The 17,874-nt window shown below is 46.3% G+C and overlaps 3 protein-coding genes across 9 annotated transcripts; 1 reads left to right on the top strand and 2 right to left on the bottom strand.

Annotated features, from left to right (window-relative positions):
- Positions 1–67: 67 nt before the first annotated feature.
- LOC117579933 (tRNA-splicing endonuclease subunit Sen34) lies at positions 68–4,068 on the bottom strand. Of its 2 annotated transcripts, none has more exons than XM_034266087.1 (6): positions 3,951–4,068; positions 3,805–3,891; positions 3,488–3,748; positions 3,322–3,429; positions 2,947–3,267; positions 68–152 (listed from the first exon to the last, which is right to left on the bottom strand). In XM_034266087.1, exons 1-5 carry the CDS (start codon positions 3,997–3,999, stop codon positions 2,948–2,950), a joined length of 825 nt encoding a protein of 274 aa, XP_034121978.1. In that variant the 5' UTR covers positions 4,000–4,068; the 3' UTR covers positions 68–152; position 2,947. The 2 variants fall into 2 exon arrangements, with proteins under 2 accessions (XP_034121978.1, XP_034121977.1); XM_034266086.1 differs by lacking the exon at positions 68–152 and adding an exon at positions 2,005–2,835.
- A 478-nt stretch (positions 4,069–4,546) lies between these two features.
- LOC117579534 (alpha-1,3-mannosyl-glycoprotein 4-beta-N-acetylglucosaminyltransferase A) lies at positions 4,547–9,262 on the top strand. Of its 5 annotated transcripts, XM_034265455.1 has the most exons (4): positions 5,065–5,385; positions 5,628–5,688; positions 5,762–5,820; positions 5,965–9,262. In XM_034265455.1, the coding sequence occupies exon 4, from the start codon at positions 6,036–6,038 to the stop codon at positions 7,881–7,883; it is 1,848 nt and encodes a 615-aa protein (XP_034121346.1). In that variant the 5' UTR covers positions 5,065–5,385; positions 5,628–5,688; positions 5,762–5,820; positions 5,965–6,035; the 3' UTR covers positions 7,884–9,262. The 5 variants fall into 5 exon arrangements, with proteins under 5 accessions (XP_034121343.1, XP_034121346.1, XP_034121344.1 ...); XM_034265452.1 differs by lacking the exon at positions 5,065–5,385 and adding an exon at positions 4,547–4,557 and having other exon boundaries at positions 5,762–9,262; XM_034265453.1 differs by having other exon boundaries at positions 5,065–5,247; positions 5,762–9,262.
- A 1,161-nt stretch (positions 9,263–10,423) lies between these two features.
- Positions 10,424–17,037, bottom strand: LOC117579163 (tyrosine-protein phosphatase non-receptor type 23). Of its 2 annotated transcripts, XM_034264923.1 has the most exons (11): positions 16,874–17,037; positions 15,837–16,586; positions 13,569–15,777; positions 13,000–13,529; positions 12,451–12,942; positions 11,849–12,394; positions 11,655–11,783; positions 11,420–11,598; positions 11,178–11,365; positions 10,995–11,114; positions 10,424–10,923 (listed from the first exon to the last, which is right to left on the bottom strand). In XM_034264923.1, exons 1-11 carry the CDS (start codon positions 16,955–16,957, stop codon positions 10,811–10,813), a joined length of 5,340 nt encoding a protein of 1,779 aa, XP_034120814.1. In that variant the 5' UTR covers positions 16,958–17,037; the 3' UTR covers positions 10,424–10,810. The 2 variants fall into 2 exon arrangements, with proteins under 2 accessions (XP_034120814.1, XP_034120813.1); XM_034264922.1 differs by having other exon boundaries at positions 13,000–15,777.
- Positions 17,038–17,874: the final 837 nt, after the last annotated feature.

The raw sequence follows: 17,874 nt of genomic DNA, 5'->3' as shown, positions 1-17,874 counted from the left end.
CCAGCGTTGTGGTTGTATTCACTGCTGTGTGTCTCCAACACGACGGCTGTTCACTCAGCAATGGGAGGAAAAGTGGGGGCAAAGAAAACGTATTTAGTTCAGGATTCGCGAATCCTAAAATCCCTATCCCTTTTGACGGCACATTCACGAAACTGAAAAAATGTAAAGAGTAACCAGATGTTAGTGTAACTTACTCGTGTAAGTTACTCGTGTGCTCTCGCTCTCTCGCGAGAGTTGTAGCCTCCGTGAGAGCGAGACAACTCATGTGTGAGCGCTCACAAGAATTTGTTTTTGGGCGCCCCCCAACCAACCAACTATCCGACCGACCCCACCACCATAAAACATGACTTTCGACGTGGGGAGAAAAATTGTTTCAAATATTGTTGTTGGGAAAATCACACAAAAATAGCGCGCCAACACACAAAAATACCCATTGAAAACGGCACAGACACTCGCGCAACATACACACTCACACGAACACACATATGTATATCCACAATTGTACAGTCAAGCCCTGAGCCACGCATTTCGTTTTTCTCGCCATCCACTCTCCGTTTTAAATGTTTTATAACAAACGTTCGTTTCATTGCTAGTGTCTCTTGGTCTTATTTATATTTTTTTCCCGCTCCCGGAGCGCACGCTTTATTGCTGAAATTATCTTCTCACCGGAGCGCAAAGAAAATCTGCCCGTCTGCAGTTGGTGCTTTCCCCTCTCGTTCACTTCTCACTTCTCCTGACTCTTGATTTTCTATTTCTTTCTGTTTCTTTTTAACTGTCCACTCGCCAACTGAAAAACTCGCAATGAGCTCTGCTGAGTAAAACGCTTCGATCGAATTACGTTTTCTGCTCTGCTCTGTTGCTGCCAGCGCGGCGACTTTTCTGTCTCTATACGGGGGAGAAAATATTTTTTGGTCATGCGCTCAATACATGCACACACGTCGCTTTGGTGGTGGTGGGTCCCATGTTATATTTGTTCGTAAGGTGTGGCCGACTCAGGAAGCGGTTTTGGTGATTTCAGTGAGTTTGCTTGTGCTGTGTCGAGGCAGCGAGGGTGGAAAACCACTTTGGACAGCTGAAGAGCGGGAGGGCCGAACCTTGCTTAGTCATTCCTCGGCTGTGCATCTGTGTGAGCGCTGGCTGGCAACGCTCTTGAAGTACAGTTGACAAACGGCATTGCCAGATGCGAGCGGACTTAAGTGAAACGTTCATAGAGAAGAGTATTTTTAGGCAGGGAGCGGAGCAAGATAGTAAACAAAACTATAAAAGGTGGTAAATATTAAATAATGGAAATACTGTTTCCCTGCAGCACCCATTAAAAAGACGCTTGGAAACATCTGTGCGGTGACAATTTCTAGGAGAATATAAGAATATCAGAAATATTGAGGACAAAAAAATTACAAAATTAAATCTATAAACAGTTCACATTTCAAATAGGAATCCGACTCTTTAATATTGGATAGATGCCAGAACGCCAAATATCAACAGATCCTGTAAACAATAATAACGACTATCCGAGAGAAAAGCCGGCTCTTACGCTCTTACGCTATCTGCATTCTCTTTTTTCCTTCCCAATCACCTGTTACTTATGACATATCTCAGAGACAGCTCTGACCCTATTTTTATATGCAGATCAAGTCCCGCTTAAGAGCAGAGACCGCTTTCCGTTGTTTTGGTTTTCTCCAACAGGCAGATTTGCAGACACAAGCAGAGGAGAGTTGAGTGGAGTAACATCCAGTACCAGGGAGAGTTCTATCCATGTTGTCCACCTCTCAGAGGCCAGCGTTTTGTTTTGTTTGTCTCTGAGTGCGCTGAGAAGCAGTCAGCACCCACCCGAAAAACCCAGTTGCAGCAACGGCTCGAATTCAAGATTCAACTTTTTCTCTTTTGATGCTGTTTGTGGCGGGGACCATGAGAGAATGAGAAATGCTTCACCGTGGGCACAATGCCTATTTTTTGTCATGGAGTACAAATAAATTGATGTTCTAGATCTAGCTAGAGCTTTAATTGTGCGAAAAATGAATATAGTTTTATTTGGAATCCATCCCTTGTTATTGGCGCATAATTAAAGTTTGCTGGTTTACAAGGGACCACTTGAAACCTATTTTACGCCAAAAAATTCACATTTTGCCTGTACGCTGTTCGAAAGGCCTTTAACGTTTCAATCAGCATTTAAAGTGAGCGTATTTTACAGCTGGCAATGCTTGTTTTCCGAGACGAAGAGCATAGTGGTCTTCGGCGAACAAAACAGCATGGAGAGGGAAGTACTATAGAATGAGCGTGTGCAGAGGACAGTGGTTTGAATTTGATTTGAATTTGCCTCAAAATAAACATTCTCCTCTGTGCTTGGGGAAATATGTATATAATGCAATTCAAAGCACCAGAGTGACACTGTAAGACTAAAATTCGAACGAAACGACTTTGCTGGACTTTTCCACAAGCCACGCCACGCCCGGTCCGACCGCTTATCGATGTTATTGCTTATACACATGTACGTACATGTTTAAAAAAAACTAAAAACCAAGAAATAACGAAAGAAACCAATGAATTCAGCACACAATTTTTTGAAAAAAAAAGCCTATCAAAGGTGGCATGCGATGGATCCGCCTGAGTATGTTCGTCTGGGTGTGGATGGGCTTTTGTTTAGAGTCATTAAATTATAATCACATTAATTAATTAAGCAAAACTATAGTGTTTGCCTTTTATCCCATTGGAGCTCCGCACGGAATGGAACCCTCCACAGCACCATGCATGCCGTAAATGATTTTAACTTGTTCACTGCAACACACTCTTAAACCAGAGACATCAGAAACGGCAATGCTCCTGCTGTTTTCTGCTCTGAGCAAGAGAAAGAAATGAGGAGAGGAGTGGTTGGAGAGCGAGAATGCGAGAGGCTATCGGTTGTTCTATCCAGTTTACCTCAGTAGTTTGGATATACTCGCCACTCGATTTATTTGCTGGGATTGCACCAGGCCACCGTTTGATAGGTGATTCCTTCACCTATTTTCTCACGGGCAAACACGCAGCTCTTGTTTACAATCACCGATAGACGGACTTTGGCAATCAAGTCCAAGGGCTTAATCGGTGAGGTACTCTGTGCAATCACGATGTGCGAGGCATGGTAGATAAGGGGATCGCCGGGATAGACTAGAAAATCCGCGCCAAATGCTTCGCCGGATGTCACAAATTTTCCCCGTAGCCAGAGGTCGCGAAATATTCTGTATCTGACGCAACTGGTGTCCACAAGTGGTTCAGGAACGATTTGCGCAGCTGTTGGTAACGAAAAAATAGTTACAGGAAATCGGATCTTTAGGCAAAACATACTGTGCTTGACCAGGTGTTTGCAGGGAACTTCCACCAGCGCATTTTGTAGATCAAACTCAAAGTTGTCTGCCACTTCCTTGAGCACATCCTCGCCGACTAAGGCACCAGCTGAGTGGTAGAATATTGGATGGAATAAAAACATATTTTGAAGAGCGTATACCACTACCTTTTGTAGCCAGACCCTGCTTCAACAACTTGTTGCGCTTTCCAAGCAGAATCTTGTCCATATAACGCTCAGTCTCACGCAGTTTCTCTGACTTCAGGGCATCCGCCTGACCCTCCAAACGCTTGTCAAGTTCGGATCTATATTCCTCCAGCTCTTTTGGCATAGGAGATGCACCAAGTGCTTTTGATTTGTTGACTAGCAAAGCTAAGCCCTCGTCCAGGATCAACTGTGTCTCGAATTTCGTCAGTTCTACGGGAAGAGCTGGGAAGAAGAGTGTCTGATTAAATGCAATTGTTACTGTATGGATTTATACCCACTGGACTGATTGGGGCTCCAGCCTTTAGTATTTGCCGTGCCTACGAGAGCACCCATTAGCCGATGTTTACTTCGCAGCTCCATGTAATCTAAGAAATTTGGGGATCTAAGTGAGTTTCCATTGAACAAAAGCGACTTTCCTGCTTACCATCCACACTAAATACATAGCCAGTTCCGTTTAAGAGAGTTAAATACATTTGTTTTCCTTTTATGTCGACTTTGTTATTTGTTTTATATTGTTGTCAGTGGGACCACAAATTTATCAATAAAATATACCGCCTGACCCTCAAAATATACCGAGCACAAACTTTACTTAACTTGGCCACTCTTAACATATTTCATTTTGTAAACAAAGTCGAAACAGTGAGGCCAGAGAGCATGCACTTTGTCCACTTTGGTCATACTGGGTACAGAGCGAAATATATCTGTATCTGAGTTCTGGCACTAACCATACAGTTTAAACTTTATAGTTAACGGTACTGGACTTAAACCATTCAAATTCATGAGCGAGGCAAGCGCTAGAGAGAGCAAACGTTTATTAGTAATTTCCGCATGATTTCACCATGAGCAGGTGTTCCTCGAATGAGAAGGCACTGTGGTGAATCCGTCACCTTGTTACTAATTTCACCATGGGCCCGGGTCTCCTGTCGATAATTATACAAATGTACTTGGTATGTAGGATATGTGTAGTTTCCGTGTACTAACAATGTATAGGTGGACATTTTACGTAAGCCATATTTTATAACCGATTAAATGTGATATTATGAAATTTTGTTGAAAATTGATTCTTCAATCCGATAAAACTATATTTTAAGTGCTGAGTATTCTAGTTAGTTGGTAATATGAACCGGGTTTTCAAGCCGAGGAAATTTTAAATCAATCTAGTATGGCAGATCATGCCAATTTACTTTTTCCAGCATATCTGGCTTTTTTTAATGGCAATTTTTAGATAAGTGTTTTTTTTTTTTTCACTTATCTTATATTCTGCCACTGATTTCATAAAAAGTATGAAAAAGTTTTAAGATCATCAATATTTCTTCTTATAAGGAAACTATAGAAATACAAGCCCCAAAACTATCAGAAAAAGTAGTTTTGGCTCGCAATCCCGCAGAGCTAGATGAGGTTATGTAATGGAAATACTTAAAAAATATATTAAATATTACCATTACTATTGTTATGGCTCTTTTCTGAAATGTAAGTTTTTTTAACATCATCTTCAAGCCGAATACATTTTTTGTCTAAAGAAAGGTTGGCAGCTCTGCTCAAGCAGCTGCTCGGACCCGCCTGTTGTTTTTGCTCTCTTAATATTTTATTATGTGCTGTGCGTTTATAACAAATTCCACGCTGTGTTTATAACGATGCAACAATCGTGCGTGTGGCAACAATTTACATATTAACAGCCAATGCTATCCGAAAGCGCTGCATAGGCAAACATAGGCGAAAACGTATTGCGAGAAACAGTGTAATGGGGAAGGGTCAGAGAGTTCAAAGAGGGGAGGGAACTACACCCATCGTATAAAAAAAACAATATTACGCTCAATCTTCTCCTATTTAATGTTTACTCGTTTGCTCAGCAGTTAAATGTGAGTGTGTAGCTTGGGTATTTGGCTAACTTCCTAAAATGCGAAAACTAGTGCGAACTAGATGATCGTGGCCATGCTAATGTTCACACCTTTTAGCAGAAGGTGGGGCACGACTGCCCGATACACTGAAATATATTGTAAATACTCCCACCCCCTGATGGACCTTATTATCTGGTGTAGACCAATTAATACTCTGCATGTGAAAAAAACAAGCCTCAAACCGCCCTCCATCTTCCTTCCAGCACTTCCACATCAAATTCCTGCAACAAGGATATCGCCTTTACACTTAGAGCTCTTGGCCATGTAAGTCGATTGTCTTCGTCTTGCGTATTATATAACTAAATATTGTTATTTTATTTTCCCTCCCATCGGCCAGGCCATGTGGCGAGAATTGCGACAGCTGCCGCCACCGCCATCGTTAATCCAGCGGCTGGGGTAAGGCAGAAGCAAGGAAGCAGAAAAGAACACAGAAGCAGTAACAGAAGGCTGTTAAACGTTGCGACCTTCGTACGCAACCCAACACCCAGGCTCTTTCCCTAACCATATAGCCCTACCCATCTAAAGCTGTTTTTGCTGCAGTGTCTGCATTAGTCATCGGGGGACTAGGAGGATGACAGCCGGCCCAAGGGAAAAGCGACACAACGAACCCCATGCGGAAGCAAAGCAGCCATCAAACAAACAGTTGGCTAATTAAAATAACATTCAGAGCCAACGGCAGAAAACAAGGGTATCTACTAGACAAAATGTTCAAGATTAGGCAGAGGAATTGTATGTTGATTGTGACGGCCCTCGTTCTGGCGCCCTGCATTGTTATACTGATGGTGATGGCACCAGAACTATCCACCGAACAGTCGTTGACGCAGCGACTGGCCGAGTGCCATATGCGGCTGCAGTACCTGGAGTCCATGTACAGGGCCAGACAGGAGGACGTGGCCCTGCTCTCCCAGTACTTGGGTCAGCTGCAGTCGGGAAACGGGAGCGCGGCGAGTCCCCCGCCGCCACTGCCAGTGGTCAATCTGCTTGACGGACTCAGTCCCGAGGCGAGACAGCTGCTGAGGAATGCCTCGCACGCAGCGAAAGGTGGAGGATGGAATGGTACGCTGGCCAGGGGCCGGAATATACGGTTGCCCAACGCCTACCACTTTCTCCCTCATCTCCTGGACGATGCGGGGTCTCTCCGTCCGGCCTACCTGCAGAGCAAAGGCCGCACTGATGTTAGCATCGTTCTAGGGGTCCCCACAGTGCACCGGGAGAAGCAGTCCTATCTTCTCGGAACCCTGCACAACCTGATAGAGAACATGAACGATGAGGAACAGAACGAGACGCTCATCATTGTGTACATCGGTGAGGCGGATCTTGACACAGTGCAGCTAATAGCCCGGCAGATCGAGACCAGCTTCGAACAGCAGGTGGAGAGCGGACTGATCGATATCATTGCGCCAGCGTCCAGCTATTATCCAAACTTTGAGCGGCTGCGCATCACGCTGAATGATCCGCTGGAGCGAGTGAAGTGGCGCAGCAAACAAAACCTGGACTTTGCCTACCTGATGGCCTATGCCCATTCGAAGGGCACTTTCTATGTGCAGCTGGAAGATGACATCCTAACCAAGCGCCAGTTCATTACGACCATGAAAAAGTTCGCCCTAATCAAGAGTGCCCTGACTAAGCCGGATCAGCCTGCCTGGTTTGTCCTGGACTTTTGCCAGCTCGGCTTCATTGGCAAGATGTTCAAGAGCGCCGAGCTACCCTACCTGATCACCTACTTCCAGATGTTTTACAACGACAAGCCCGTCGACTGGCTACTCACATACTTCATTGAGTCGAAGGTCTGTCGCACCGACAAGGACCAGAAGCACTGCAACCAGGAGAAGGCCAAGTACTGGCAGCACTTTCGTAAGTCGTTGTTTCAGCACATCGGCACCAGCTCCTCTCTAAAAGGAAAGGTTCAGAAGCTGAAGGACAAGCAGTTTGGCAGCAAGGTGCCCCAGTACTATGCCCACACCCACAACCCTCCGGCGCTGGTAAAGTCCAACATTGCGCCGTACAAGAACTATCTGTTAAAGCGTGCATATCGCGGGGAATCCTACTTCTGGGGACTGCTGCCGCAGCCTGGCGACCTCGTGCAGTTTGTCTTTGAGCAGCCCACACTCCTGCGACGGTACCTCTTTCGCAGCGGCAACTCCGAGCACCCCTCGGACCGGTTCTACAACACCACAGTGGAGCTGTTGCCGGAGGACACTCTAAGTGAAAACTCGTCCGTATGGAGCAACTACAACACCACCACCGATGGCTACTTGATAGTAGGATCCTTTGATCACTTGGGCGTTGCCGAGGGCCTGCTGGACCCCAAGATCGGTTCCATCAAAGAGCTGCGTCTACATGTCCACTCCGACAGTGAGAACTGGGCCCTACTTAGCGAAATTGAGCTTCAGGAGCTGACCAATAATGCCAGGTCGGAGGCGAATCTGGCCAAGCCGCGATTCGTGGCGGGCAGCTGATTGCTGCATCGCCACAGGCAGCGTCAGGGCGTGCAGGATTGAAAGCTCTTGCTCTTGATCCTACCTATAAACCCCCCTCCCCCCCACCCACTGTGTGTATATTTTTCAAATGATGCTTTTACCCTCGAGAATCTCAATGTGTAAATATTCTCAAAGAATTTAACGCTCTCTCCATAAGCTGTAAGCAGTCAACGGATGGGCAGGACTTGTGTCGGCCTGCAGGCTCTTGTCATGCTCTCTCCAGATATCTCCAGCATCCCCAGAACCAATTTGTGTATGTAGCAGCCATGTCCCGAGCTTGCAGTCTTGCAATTAGTCCCCATCCCGTCCCCACCAACATAATTCTCTCATTGTATTCCAGCAATCCAAAATGTATTGTATATGCTTCAAGTGTTCATACTCGTTCATACTCATAACTGAAGCGGTTCCCCTCAATTCCGATGTTATGCAAATATTAACTTATAGTTTATTCTGTTTTAGTTGTAAGTGTTTTCTTTATTTTATTAGGAGATGCAAAATATGTAATTGAATCTTAAAAGTATATTATTATTGCTGGCATCGATCAAATTTAGTATTTATTGTTATACCTATAATTTCTGGCTTTCAAGAACTTCATTAGGCACGCCTCATTCATCTGAAGACCGCCATACTAACCACAAATATATACATTTTTATGTATGCATAGTCCTAAAACACAATGAATCGATTTTCAAGCATTGTTGCTTTATTACTGTGATTTGTTGATAATTTGTGCATGCATATTAAAAAAAATAAACAACTAAATATATATATACAAATTAATTTTTAAAGAGCGCTGATTAGTAATTGTAATAGTAAAAATTCCAAAAATGATTAAGAAGCGAAAACATACAATCGAAATTGTTTTAATTAAATTGGAAATGCCAAATTTTTTTATAGAATATAAAAATTGAAAGAAATATTAAGAATAAAAAATATGTCAACTTAGTTCCTGTTGAGTAACGAGAATTTTAATATGTAAATTACGGCAAAGATACCTATTTTAAACACTTTGTTCGGGTGCCGACTCACGCCATGACATTGTCTATTTTCGAAATATATGTATGTAAATACATACATTTCCTCAAAACTAATTCGAATATGATACACATAAAAAATCAGTTAGACTGCTTTCGATAATAATTTACAGCACTTACGCTTATCATATTCTCGGAACAATTCGTTTTGGCAAATCTCAATCCCACTTCCACGAACTCACACACACAGAAAATCGCGAAACCTAAGCCGTTGAAATCAACTCAAATACACATTTAAACAGTTTGTTTCGAACAAAAGATGAACAAAACATGCGTATATTTGTGTATAAGCTTAACAAATAAATAAAGTATTTCAAAAAGGAATTGACTCTGTTTTATAACGGGCAGAGCTTTAACGAGTGAGAACGTGAGACGCTTCTTACGCGTCACAACTCTGTCGTCTACATCTACTTATGTACATGTACATCACTTCTCACGCCAACACGCGCAACACGAGCGGTAGCTCGTAATCCCAATTCGGTGATCTGATAGATAAGGTCCTTCCATACGGAATGGCATTTTTAGTATTCTTTAAGCTTCAAAATTGTGGATACAGCAGATTAGTCGTAATTTGCGGGGGCGGGGAGACATTTTGAAATACACTTGTAACAGCGAGCTTACAGAAGTCAGGATCCGATTGGATTAGTTTGATCCTCCAAATTTCGACCTTTCAAAAGAATGCATAGAGAATGTATATAATCCTTCGGAAAACGCTGAAAGAACGCTTCTTTTGGGGAATCGGTTCTACAAAGTCTGCCACCACAATGTCCGACTGGGTCTATGCGTACCGAGCCCTGACGTACATTAATGTTTATGTATGTATGTAACCTGATACATTTTGAAATAAACTTGTATCAGTGTGATATCACAGCAGTCTGGGTGCAAGTTTGGTGGCTCTAGTTCTTATAAGTCTGAGTACTAGCCGACAAACAAGACGGACCGAAAGACACGGCTATATTGACTCGGCTATTGATGATGATCAAGAATATAAATACGTTTCCTTCTGTGCGTTACATACATACAATTACTTTCGAGCTCAAAAACAATATTTACTCTTCGAGTACCGGGTATAAAAAAGGTTTTTTGCTTTCCCTTATGTCTAATGAGGGGTGTTGCGAAGGGGCCGGCGCTTTGCGAGTTATAAAACTTATATTTGTAATTGCGTAAAACTATTTTATGTAATTGATAAAAAACTTGTTTTTGTAGAGTATATGATTACGTAAAGGCAATTGTTTGGATGATGTTCAACATCCTGATCCAAGCAAGTGTGTTGTGATCGTTTGCATCGAATAGATTATGATCATTACTTCTACATTCAACCCAAAACTAATGTGACGAGGAATCTCACTAAGTAGAACTTCAAATGGGGCTGTACAATCCCCAAATGAAAGGATATTTGTCGATCCGAAATGACAACGAACCTAAAAAATGATTCGCCGGTTTGCCTTTGTATTATTCTGGCCTAATTATGGATCCCCTGTATGATTTTCTTTCGAATAAGTTTTATTGATTGATATTAATTCTTGACAATATCATTAATACATAAAAAATAATATAGACAGTGGTTTGAAACGCTTGACAATAATCCGTAAAAATCACGATCACGGCACCAATCTTTTTGATTTGAAATACAGATGCCACATAACAGTTAAATACAGGGCGAAGTACAATACAAATTCCAAAATACTTTGCTCTTTTCTAGCATTGTTTGCAACAATGACGAATTACTATATAATCGCATGTGTGTGTGTGTTTGCATAGTTGTGTATGTATATACTCGACTTGATTACAGTATGGGGCGTGGTTGTTTGTATTCCAAATGACATATTCTGTCACTCAGCTGCTTAATTAGTTCGGTTCTGCTTCAGTTATTTATTTAAGTTTCCAGAGTGCATCCAATTCGTTTAGCGGATCCTTGGTCTCTTGCTGTTCCTTGGCGTTGACCTGCGGTGCCATTTTCATTTGATATGAGGTCATGATGCCACCTTTAATATACAAACAATTAGCTCTCTGGTTGAATTTAATTTGCTAACATCGAATGTCGGCGGGCACTTACGCTGGTTGAGCACATTGTGTGCATTGCAGAGCACAATTTGCATGGCTTGCTCCAGGATGGCCGAGTCCCGCAGTGAATTTTGACGCTGCGCACAAATTCGAGACCAAACATCAACCACATCTGGGGTTGGGAAAAAGCGTTATAATCTACAATCTACAGTTTATTATTTTTCCTCACACTCACTTATCAGAGTTGGTTGTTTGCTTTGAGTGGCTATCAGGGCGCACACGCCAATGACCACCATCTCGGAGCGCTCTGAGCCCGTTAAACAGCTCATTACAAGTGGCGAACTTGGTGCATTGTCTGCCTGACAGCGCTGTCGATGTGTGTCCAACGAGTTCTGGGATACACCCAGTACCTGAGTGCATGAACTAAACACAAATCATTGATCAATTTCACAGAGGGGGTGGTGCTGTAGTACTTACCCCTTGGTCCACTGCTTCAGTTGTAGCAGCGACAAATCCAGGACATCTGCCCCATGCATGGACAGCCTCAGCTGATACTCTGAGCAGTGGCTGAGCTGGTTCAGCTTCACACATGTCACCGTGTAGTCATCGTAGTGAGTCGCCTGATCCAAAGCCTGTGGCCAAAAGGGATCAAAGAGCTAAGAGGACAGAGAATATAGTTAACGAGGAACCGGATTTGGTAGACAAATCCCACCTCATTTGTAGTATGCAGACAAACCACTGTGCGGGACTTCTCCGACCAGATCATGGACCAGAAATCGTTAATCGTATTGGCCTGGGGCGTCTGAGCAATGATGAAGTTGGGACATCTGGCACTCAAGTTCTGGTAGGGATATTAAATTGATCTTAAATAGATTCTTAAATGGAATGCAAACGTGAATAACACACCTTCATGTAGGCCGCATTGATGTAGTCATCTGTCTGTTTGTCTAGCTTGACAAGCGCATGATCGAAGGGTAGACAGTCCAAAGAGCGATTCTTTTCTGGAAACAGTTTGGCAATGGTCGTGGATTGCTTGCCACTGCTTTCCTTGTTTAGCAGGTTCTGCAACTCCTGCCACTTGGCCCCCAGCTGGGTCTTGCCGTTGAGCATCTTAATGTGCAGATTCTCCAGCAGCTTTTCGTATCTCTCCACCTCCTTCTGGAAATATTTCGTCGTTTTCTCATCGGTGAACTTTTCGGCTTGGAATGCAAAGTTATTGGAATATCCATTGACACACTTGGGCTGTTTCTCGCTAACGGAATGTGTGAGGGAGACCGAGTCCCAATCAAAGTTTTCCAGGGAACTCAGATCAGAGCAGTTGGAGAGATTTTCCAGACTTGGTGTCCTTGCCGGCGGAGTTATTGAGGATGAGTCTGCTGTTCTAATTGCTGCTGCTGCCCCTGCTGATGCTCCAGGTGTTATCTCAGGGGATGTCTCAGGAGGTGAAACAGCCTAAAATAGATATTGCGGAACTTCACACTTTTTAAGAGATTTCATTTTATACTCACCTCCGCAGTGCTCTCTGTTTGGATAGGTGTTAACATCTGACTGCCTGGCGGAGTGGCCACCAACTGAGGCTGTAGCAGTGGCTGTGGCAACATTGGAGGAGGCACAGCAACAGAGCTATCTATATCCAGGTCGCTCAACAGGTCTACATTGCTAGGAGCAAGCGCAGCAGCCTGCTTGGTCGCGGCCGAGAAGGCGTAGGGCGCACTGCTAGTGGTCGTCTGAGTGTTGGCAATGCTGGTGGCCCCGCTCTGCATGTAAATGGAACCAGATGGATGTGGCGAGGGCTTCGGGGTGGGCTGCTGTTGCGGTTCAGGGGCTCCTTCGACGTGCTCGGTCGTGGAATGATGGCCGTAGGGTGGCGTATAGTAATTGGATGTGTCTTTACCTCCTCCCGGCTGCTGAGGAGCTGCTTCATTAGCAGTTTCGGCTCTGTCTGGGCCTGTGGCTGTGCCTTTGCCAGTTCCCGCCTTGGTGTGAGACACAACGGGCGACTGTGCGGAAAATACATATGTTTGATGAAGGAACTTTACTCAAAAAGCACTACTCACATCGAATCCTGTGGCTGGATTACTGCGATTAGCATTCTCCGAGTCCGTGGTCCCGACCACGGCCGCCAGCTGCTTTCCACTCTGGCTGAACTGATAGCCCAGCGATCCCTGCAGATTTGATAGGTTCTCCTGCTGATATCCACTGCTGTAGTCGTAGGCGCCTGTCTGCGGATTGTAGCTGTAGCCAGGATGGTTGGAATAGGTGATGTACGTGAAAGCGTTAGTGGGAGCTGGACTGGATGCTATCGCAGGATTGGAAGAGGCAGCAGGAGATGAAACTGGAGCCCCAGCAGTCGCGGGAATTACTACCGCTTGGAGATCACCGTATTGCTGGACGCACGGCTGTGATGAAGATGGGACCCGACTCACTGGCATCGAATGACCTGGAGAGGATTGGATTCCCCGCGTGGTTCGGGGGGATGCCTGGACAGCCTGTGATGGATATAGCGAGGGTTGAAGAGACCCATAGCCCATGGAGGGTGGCTGAGAATATGCCATGGGCTGTTGAAGCGTCTGGGACTGGGGATATCCTGTGGTCTGCTTCTGGTGTGTCTGGTACTGGGGATATCCTGGGGGCTGCTGCTGGGGCGTCTGGGAATAAGGATAACCAACATTAGGCAGTTGCTGTGGCATATGTGCTGGCGAATATCCCGTGGACTGATGAGGTGAGGCATAACTTCTGGGCTGCTGAGGCGCCTGAGCGGAATTATTCACCGACGATTGCTGGGGATAAGCCTCTGACGTTTGAGGCGGATGTATCGACTCAGGGTGGGCGGCCTGCGGGTAGACTCCTCCCGTTTGATAGCCTGCCGAAGGAGTGGGATTGACCACATACGGGACCTGTAACGAGGCTGGTATCTCGCCAGGATTCGCATTCGATGATGTGGCCACATACAGCGGCTGCTGGTAGTTGAATCCCTGCGCATTCGACCCTGCAGCTGCATACGGCTGCGATGCAGCAGGCACTGCAGCATTCGGATGATTGTAGTTGTAGGCCGATCCTACCTGACAGCCGTCCTGCGATTGCTGGATACTGAGCTGTCCCACGGCCCCGTGGAGCGTTTGGGAGTTGGGCGAGGGTTGTGCCTTGTAGGCCGGCGGATCGATGTTCTGCTGCTGCTGATTGTACATGGGATTCGTGTAGCCCGCCGCACTGGGATCGTAGTACTGCTGCTGCTGGAGGCTGTACGGCGGCGGTGGCTCGTTGGGCGGAGCCGTGGCATAGGCAGAGCACGCCGCCTGCGTGGGATTCTCTGATCCCACAGGCACTGGACGCACTATGTGCACATAGGAAGAAGGTCCTGCTGAAGTAGTGGCATCCGGAGTGGGCACTATGCCGGCGGCAATGCTAGCCGCAGAGGCTCCTTTGGCCTTAAGGTAGTCCCGCAGCTTTGGTGTACCTGCTTCTCCTCCTCCTCCAACAATGATGGCTGATGGCTGAATTTCGGCTGCGGTTTTGCTGGAAGCGGCCATGACACTCTCCATTCTCTGCTGCCGCTCCTCCGACTGCACATCGCGGGCGGACTTGAAGCGGCTGAGCAGTTTTTGAATATTGCCCGCCAGCTTTTTGTAGAACTCCAGTCCCTTAGCGGACTTGGCCAGCAGATCCTCGTACACATCGTAGGAGGCTGCGAGCGAGCTGTAGAAGTGCTCCCGCTTCTGCTTGACGTCCTGGAGGGTCTTGAGCACGGGTGCGGCCTTGGCATAGTTTTCAGTGAGCGCGTGGAGTATGTTCTGCTGTGCCAGCAGGTTCTGGTCCAGCAGCTGCGTAATCCTGTCGTGCTTGGCCATCTCCGCAACGAACAGGGCCTGCAGTCCCTCCTGACCACCGTGAGCAATGACTTTACCCGTGATGTCATCCTCGTTGATGGCAATGCGCAGGTCCGCATGGAACTGGGCGCGCTGAGCTTTCATTTCGTTGACCTTGTTGAGGACCAGCTTTACGTCCTTGAAGATCTCCGCGGTGTTTAGGTCCGAGCTAATCTTGGGCATCAGCTGCTGGATCTCCTGGAGGGGACGGGCCAGGATCTTCAGGTTGTTCACGTGCAGGCTCATGGCCTTCCGCAGGGTGTTGTTGGACTCTCCGGCTCGGGCATGCGCTTCGCTGTACTTCTGGAACTCCCGCGTCAGCTCGGTGATATGGGCATTGGGTGTACGCTGCACCCCGCTAGCCGCCTGGAACTCCCGCTCCGCCTTGGCCTCCTCCTCGAGCATGTGCGACAGCTCGCCGAGATTCGTCTCCACGTCAGTAGTAATCTCGGCCAATTGCGACATGGCCTCGATTAGGTCGCTGATCGCCGTTTTATTGGCATGCAAGGCTGCGCAGCGGTCCACGATGCCCTGGGGCAGCTTATTGGCCTGCTCCTCGTTGATGTTCAGATTTTCGAGGGTGAGGGAGCTCATGTAGCCCTCCAGCTGGCCGTCCTTCTCCTCCAGCAGGGCACCGTACTTTCGCAGCAGCTTGGCCTTCTCCTCGCTGTACAGGGAACTGGCCTCGTGCGCCTTCATGGGCACTAGGCGGGCAAAGATGTCCGCTCCTGCGTACTCCTCATCGGTGACCTGGAAGCCTATGCCATTCACCAGGTTGGCCCCCTGCACAGCGGCAATGGTAGACAGTTCTGGCACTGCCTCGTGGTAAATGAACTCGTTCTCGTTCTTGGCATTTTTCCGCTTGGCCTCCACCACGTCAGCAGTAAAGCTTAGGGACTCATTAATCTCCTTTTGATCGGGCAACCCCTTGGACTCCTTACGGGCCTCCTCCAGCTTATCCCAGCTGGCCTGGAATGGTAAGCAAATGTGATATATTCAGCGAAATCTCGCTAGGTCTATGTGCTGACCTGGTAAAGTGTTACTCGCTCGCCCATATGGCGCTTCTCCTCCGCATTCTGCCCCTGGTAGAGGTAGAGGATGCAATTCAGATAGTTGATCTTGAAGCGCACATATTTCTTCCAAAGCTTGTACACAGAAGCGTCGATGACCTGGGCCACCGGACCATCGTCTCCTCCTGTGAGAAGGGCTGCCAGTGCGGCTCCGTAGTAGACCACGATCTGGGCCGTTACCTTGGCCACAATATGCGGCTTGCGATTGTCGATCAGCGACTTCTCGAGGATGCACTCCTGCGCCTGAGCCAGGCATACCTGCTGCTGGTAGACCAGCAGCTCGGTGGTCATGAAGTCGCCGCCACTGTTCACATTCGCATAGCGTTCCCTGAGCTCGTTGTAGGCCCAGGCTGCGGCCTGAAAGTGGGTGCACGCCATTTTCATGCCATCGACATCGCCGCGCGTCACTGATGCCCCCGACTGGGTGTGGGAGGCGGCGATATTGAAGAGGACTGCTGCCCGCTCGAAACGTATATCGGTGACCTCGTGAACGGCACTGTGGTAGAGATCCTTCCAGGTAAAGGTGAAGATACCCTTGTCGGCCAGTTGGGGGAAGCGATTTTGCAGGGCGTGTAGCTGGCAGTAGTAGCGTTTCATCACGGTTGCACCATCCTTGGTAGTGCGCATGGCCTGATTCCGCAGCGACTCCAGGGCATGCACTTCCTTGGAAAAGGCCTCGGGATCCTCATGATAGAACTCGGCTATATACTGTGGGGCAATAAGAGGACAGAGTACACATTTATTTGTTATGGCTCACGCTTTTCCAACCCCCTCTTCCCGCACAACTGGGTGGGCTAATCAGCCGATGACTCAGCTCCGCACATAACAAAGGCAGCTAATGCACACGCAGGGCAGAGGGGCTGTCTGCCACTGCGTGCCGACTTTTTTCCAGCTGCAGCGCAGTTGGTTCGGTTCACGAAAGATTCTTTCAACTTTTGAGGGAGTCTTTTGTTGCTGCTCTCTCCACTTTCGACTATCTCTTATGGGTTTATTACCTTCTTCAGAGCCGCAAAGGAGGTGCCCTCCGGGCTGGATTTTAGGGCAAACCACAGCATATGCAGACGTGGCACAGCTTCCATAGTGTCCGACTTCTTGCCTACTCAATATATAATTTTAATCAATTGCAATTTGCAAACAATTAAAATTTAAAACAACCTCAATTTCAGTGTGACCGCGGAGATTTCGACAAAATATACCGTCAGACCCTCAAAAATATACCTTCTCATTTTAAAAATATACCGTAATCCTAAATTGTATTCCTTCATTTTTATGTTCTATTTGAAATTACTAGCTAGTTAGGAGTCTCGGCGCTAAAGCTATAATTTTATCCGAATTTTCAATCAATTCTAAACAAGATTGGCTAGTTTTCACGACTTCCTTTTGTTGAAATGCTCACAAATTAATTTTAAAACTAGAAAGGTCAACAAAAAAAAGTATAAAACGTACGTGAGTGGGAAAGGATTGCTATGTATTTCACAATTTGTTACTTGTCAACCGTTAGGTATGGTCACTAAGCAAACAAATCATAGTGTGGTCAAACGTAGTAAAAACTGGCTGCCTAATCAGTATAGTGGATTGGCTCCCAGTGCCTTCGGCTCTTGATGAGAGAGCCTTCGGCTGATTCACATAGTGTACGCTGAATACTATAATGGAAAATATTTGCAACGCCAAGTCAATTGCGGTTATGCATTATTTATATACTTATGTAGATGCTTATAACCGTTTATACCTTTCGTCCTAACTGTATTTAAGAAATATATGAACATAGAGAGGATACACAAAATCAATTTTTTTTTTGGGGCAAGTCTCAAGTTTGAAGGAAGGGTATGTGAGCTCAGAAGCAACACAAAAATGCCAAACGTTTCAAGCGTTGAAAATGAATACGCAAATGAAGTCGAGAATAGATTTACGCATTGCCATCATGTATGTACATATTTGTCACCGCACACATGAAAATACAATCAGTTGTTCAATGCTCAAGAGAGCCAACGCCAAA

The sequence above is a fragment of the Drosophila guanche genome, unplaced genomic scaffold, assembly GCF_900245975.1.
Source record: "Drosophila guanche unplaced genomic scaffold, DGUA_6, whole genome shotgun sequence".
Taxonomy (NCBI): Eukaryota; Metazoa; Arthropoda; class Insecta; order Diptera; family Drosophilidae; genus Drosophila; species Drosophila guanche.
The sequence above is the reverse complement of the archived record's forward strand: the minus strand, read 5'-3'. Positions and strand labels throughout refer to the sequence as shown.

Excerpts from the sequence above, each read along its gene's own strand:
- LOC117579933 (XM_034266087.1), bottom strand. The coding sequence starts at position 3,999 with ATGTATTTAACTCTCTTAAACGGAACTGGCTATGTATTTAGTGTGGAT. Across the intron at positions 3,892-3,950 it reads CTATGTATTTAGTGTGGATG|ATTACATGGAGCTGCGAAGT; the intron begins GTAAGCAGGAAA and ends CAAATTTCTTAG. Across the intron at positions 3,749-3,804 it reads CTGGAGCCCCAATCAGTCCA|CTCTTCCCGTAGAACTGACG; the intron begins GTGGGTATAAAT and ends TCTTCTTCCCAG.
- LOC117579534 (XM_034265452.1), top strand. The coding sequence starts at position 6,036 with ATGCGGAAGCAAAGCAGCCATCAAACAAACAGTTGGCTAATTAAAATA.
- LOC117579163 (XM_034264922.1), bottom strand. The coding sequence starts at position 16,957 with ATGGAAGCTGTGCCACGTCTGCATATGCTGTGGTTTGCCCTAAAATCC. Across the intron at positions 15,778-15,836 it reads AGCGAGTAACACTTTACCAG|GCCAGCTGGGATAAGCTGGA; the intron begins GTCAGCACATAG and ends TTACCATTCCAG. Across the intron at positions 12,395-12,450 it reads AAACAGAGAGCACTGCGGAG|GCTGTTTCACCTCCTGAGAC; the intron begins GTGAGTATAAAA and ends TATCTATTTTAG.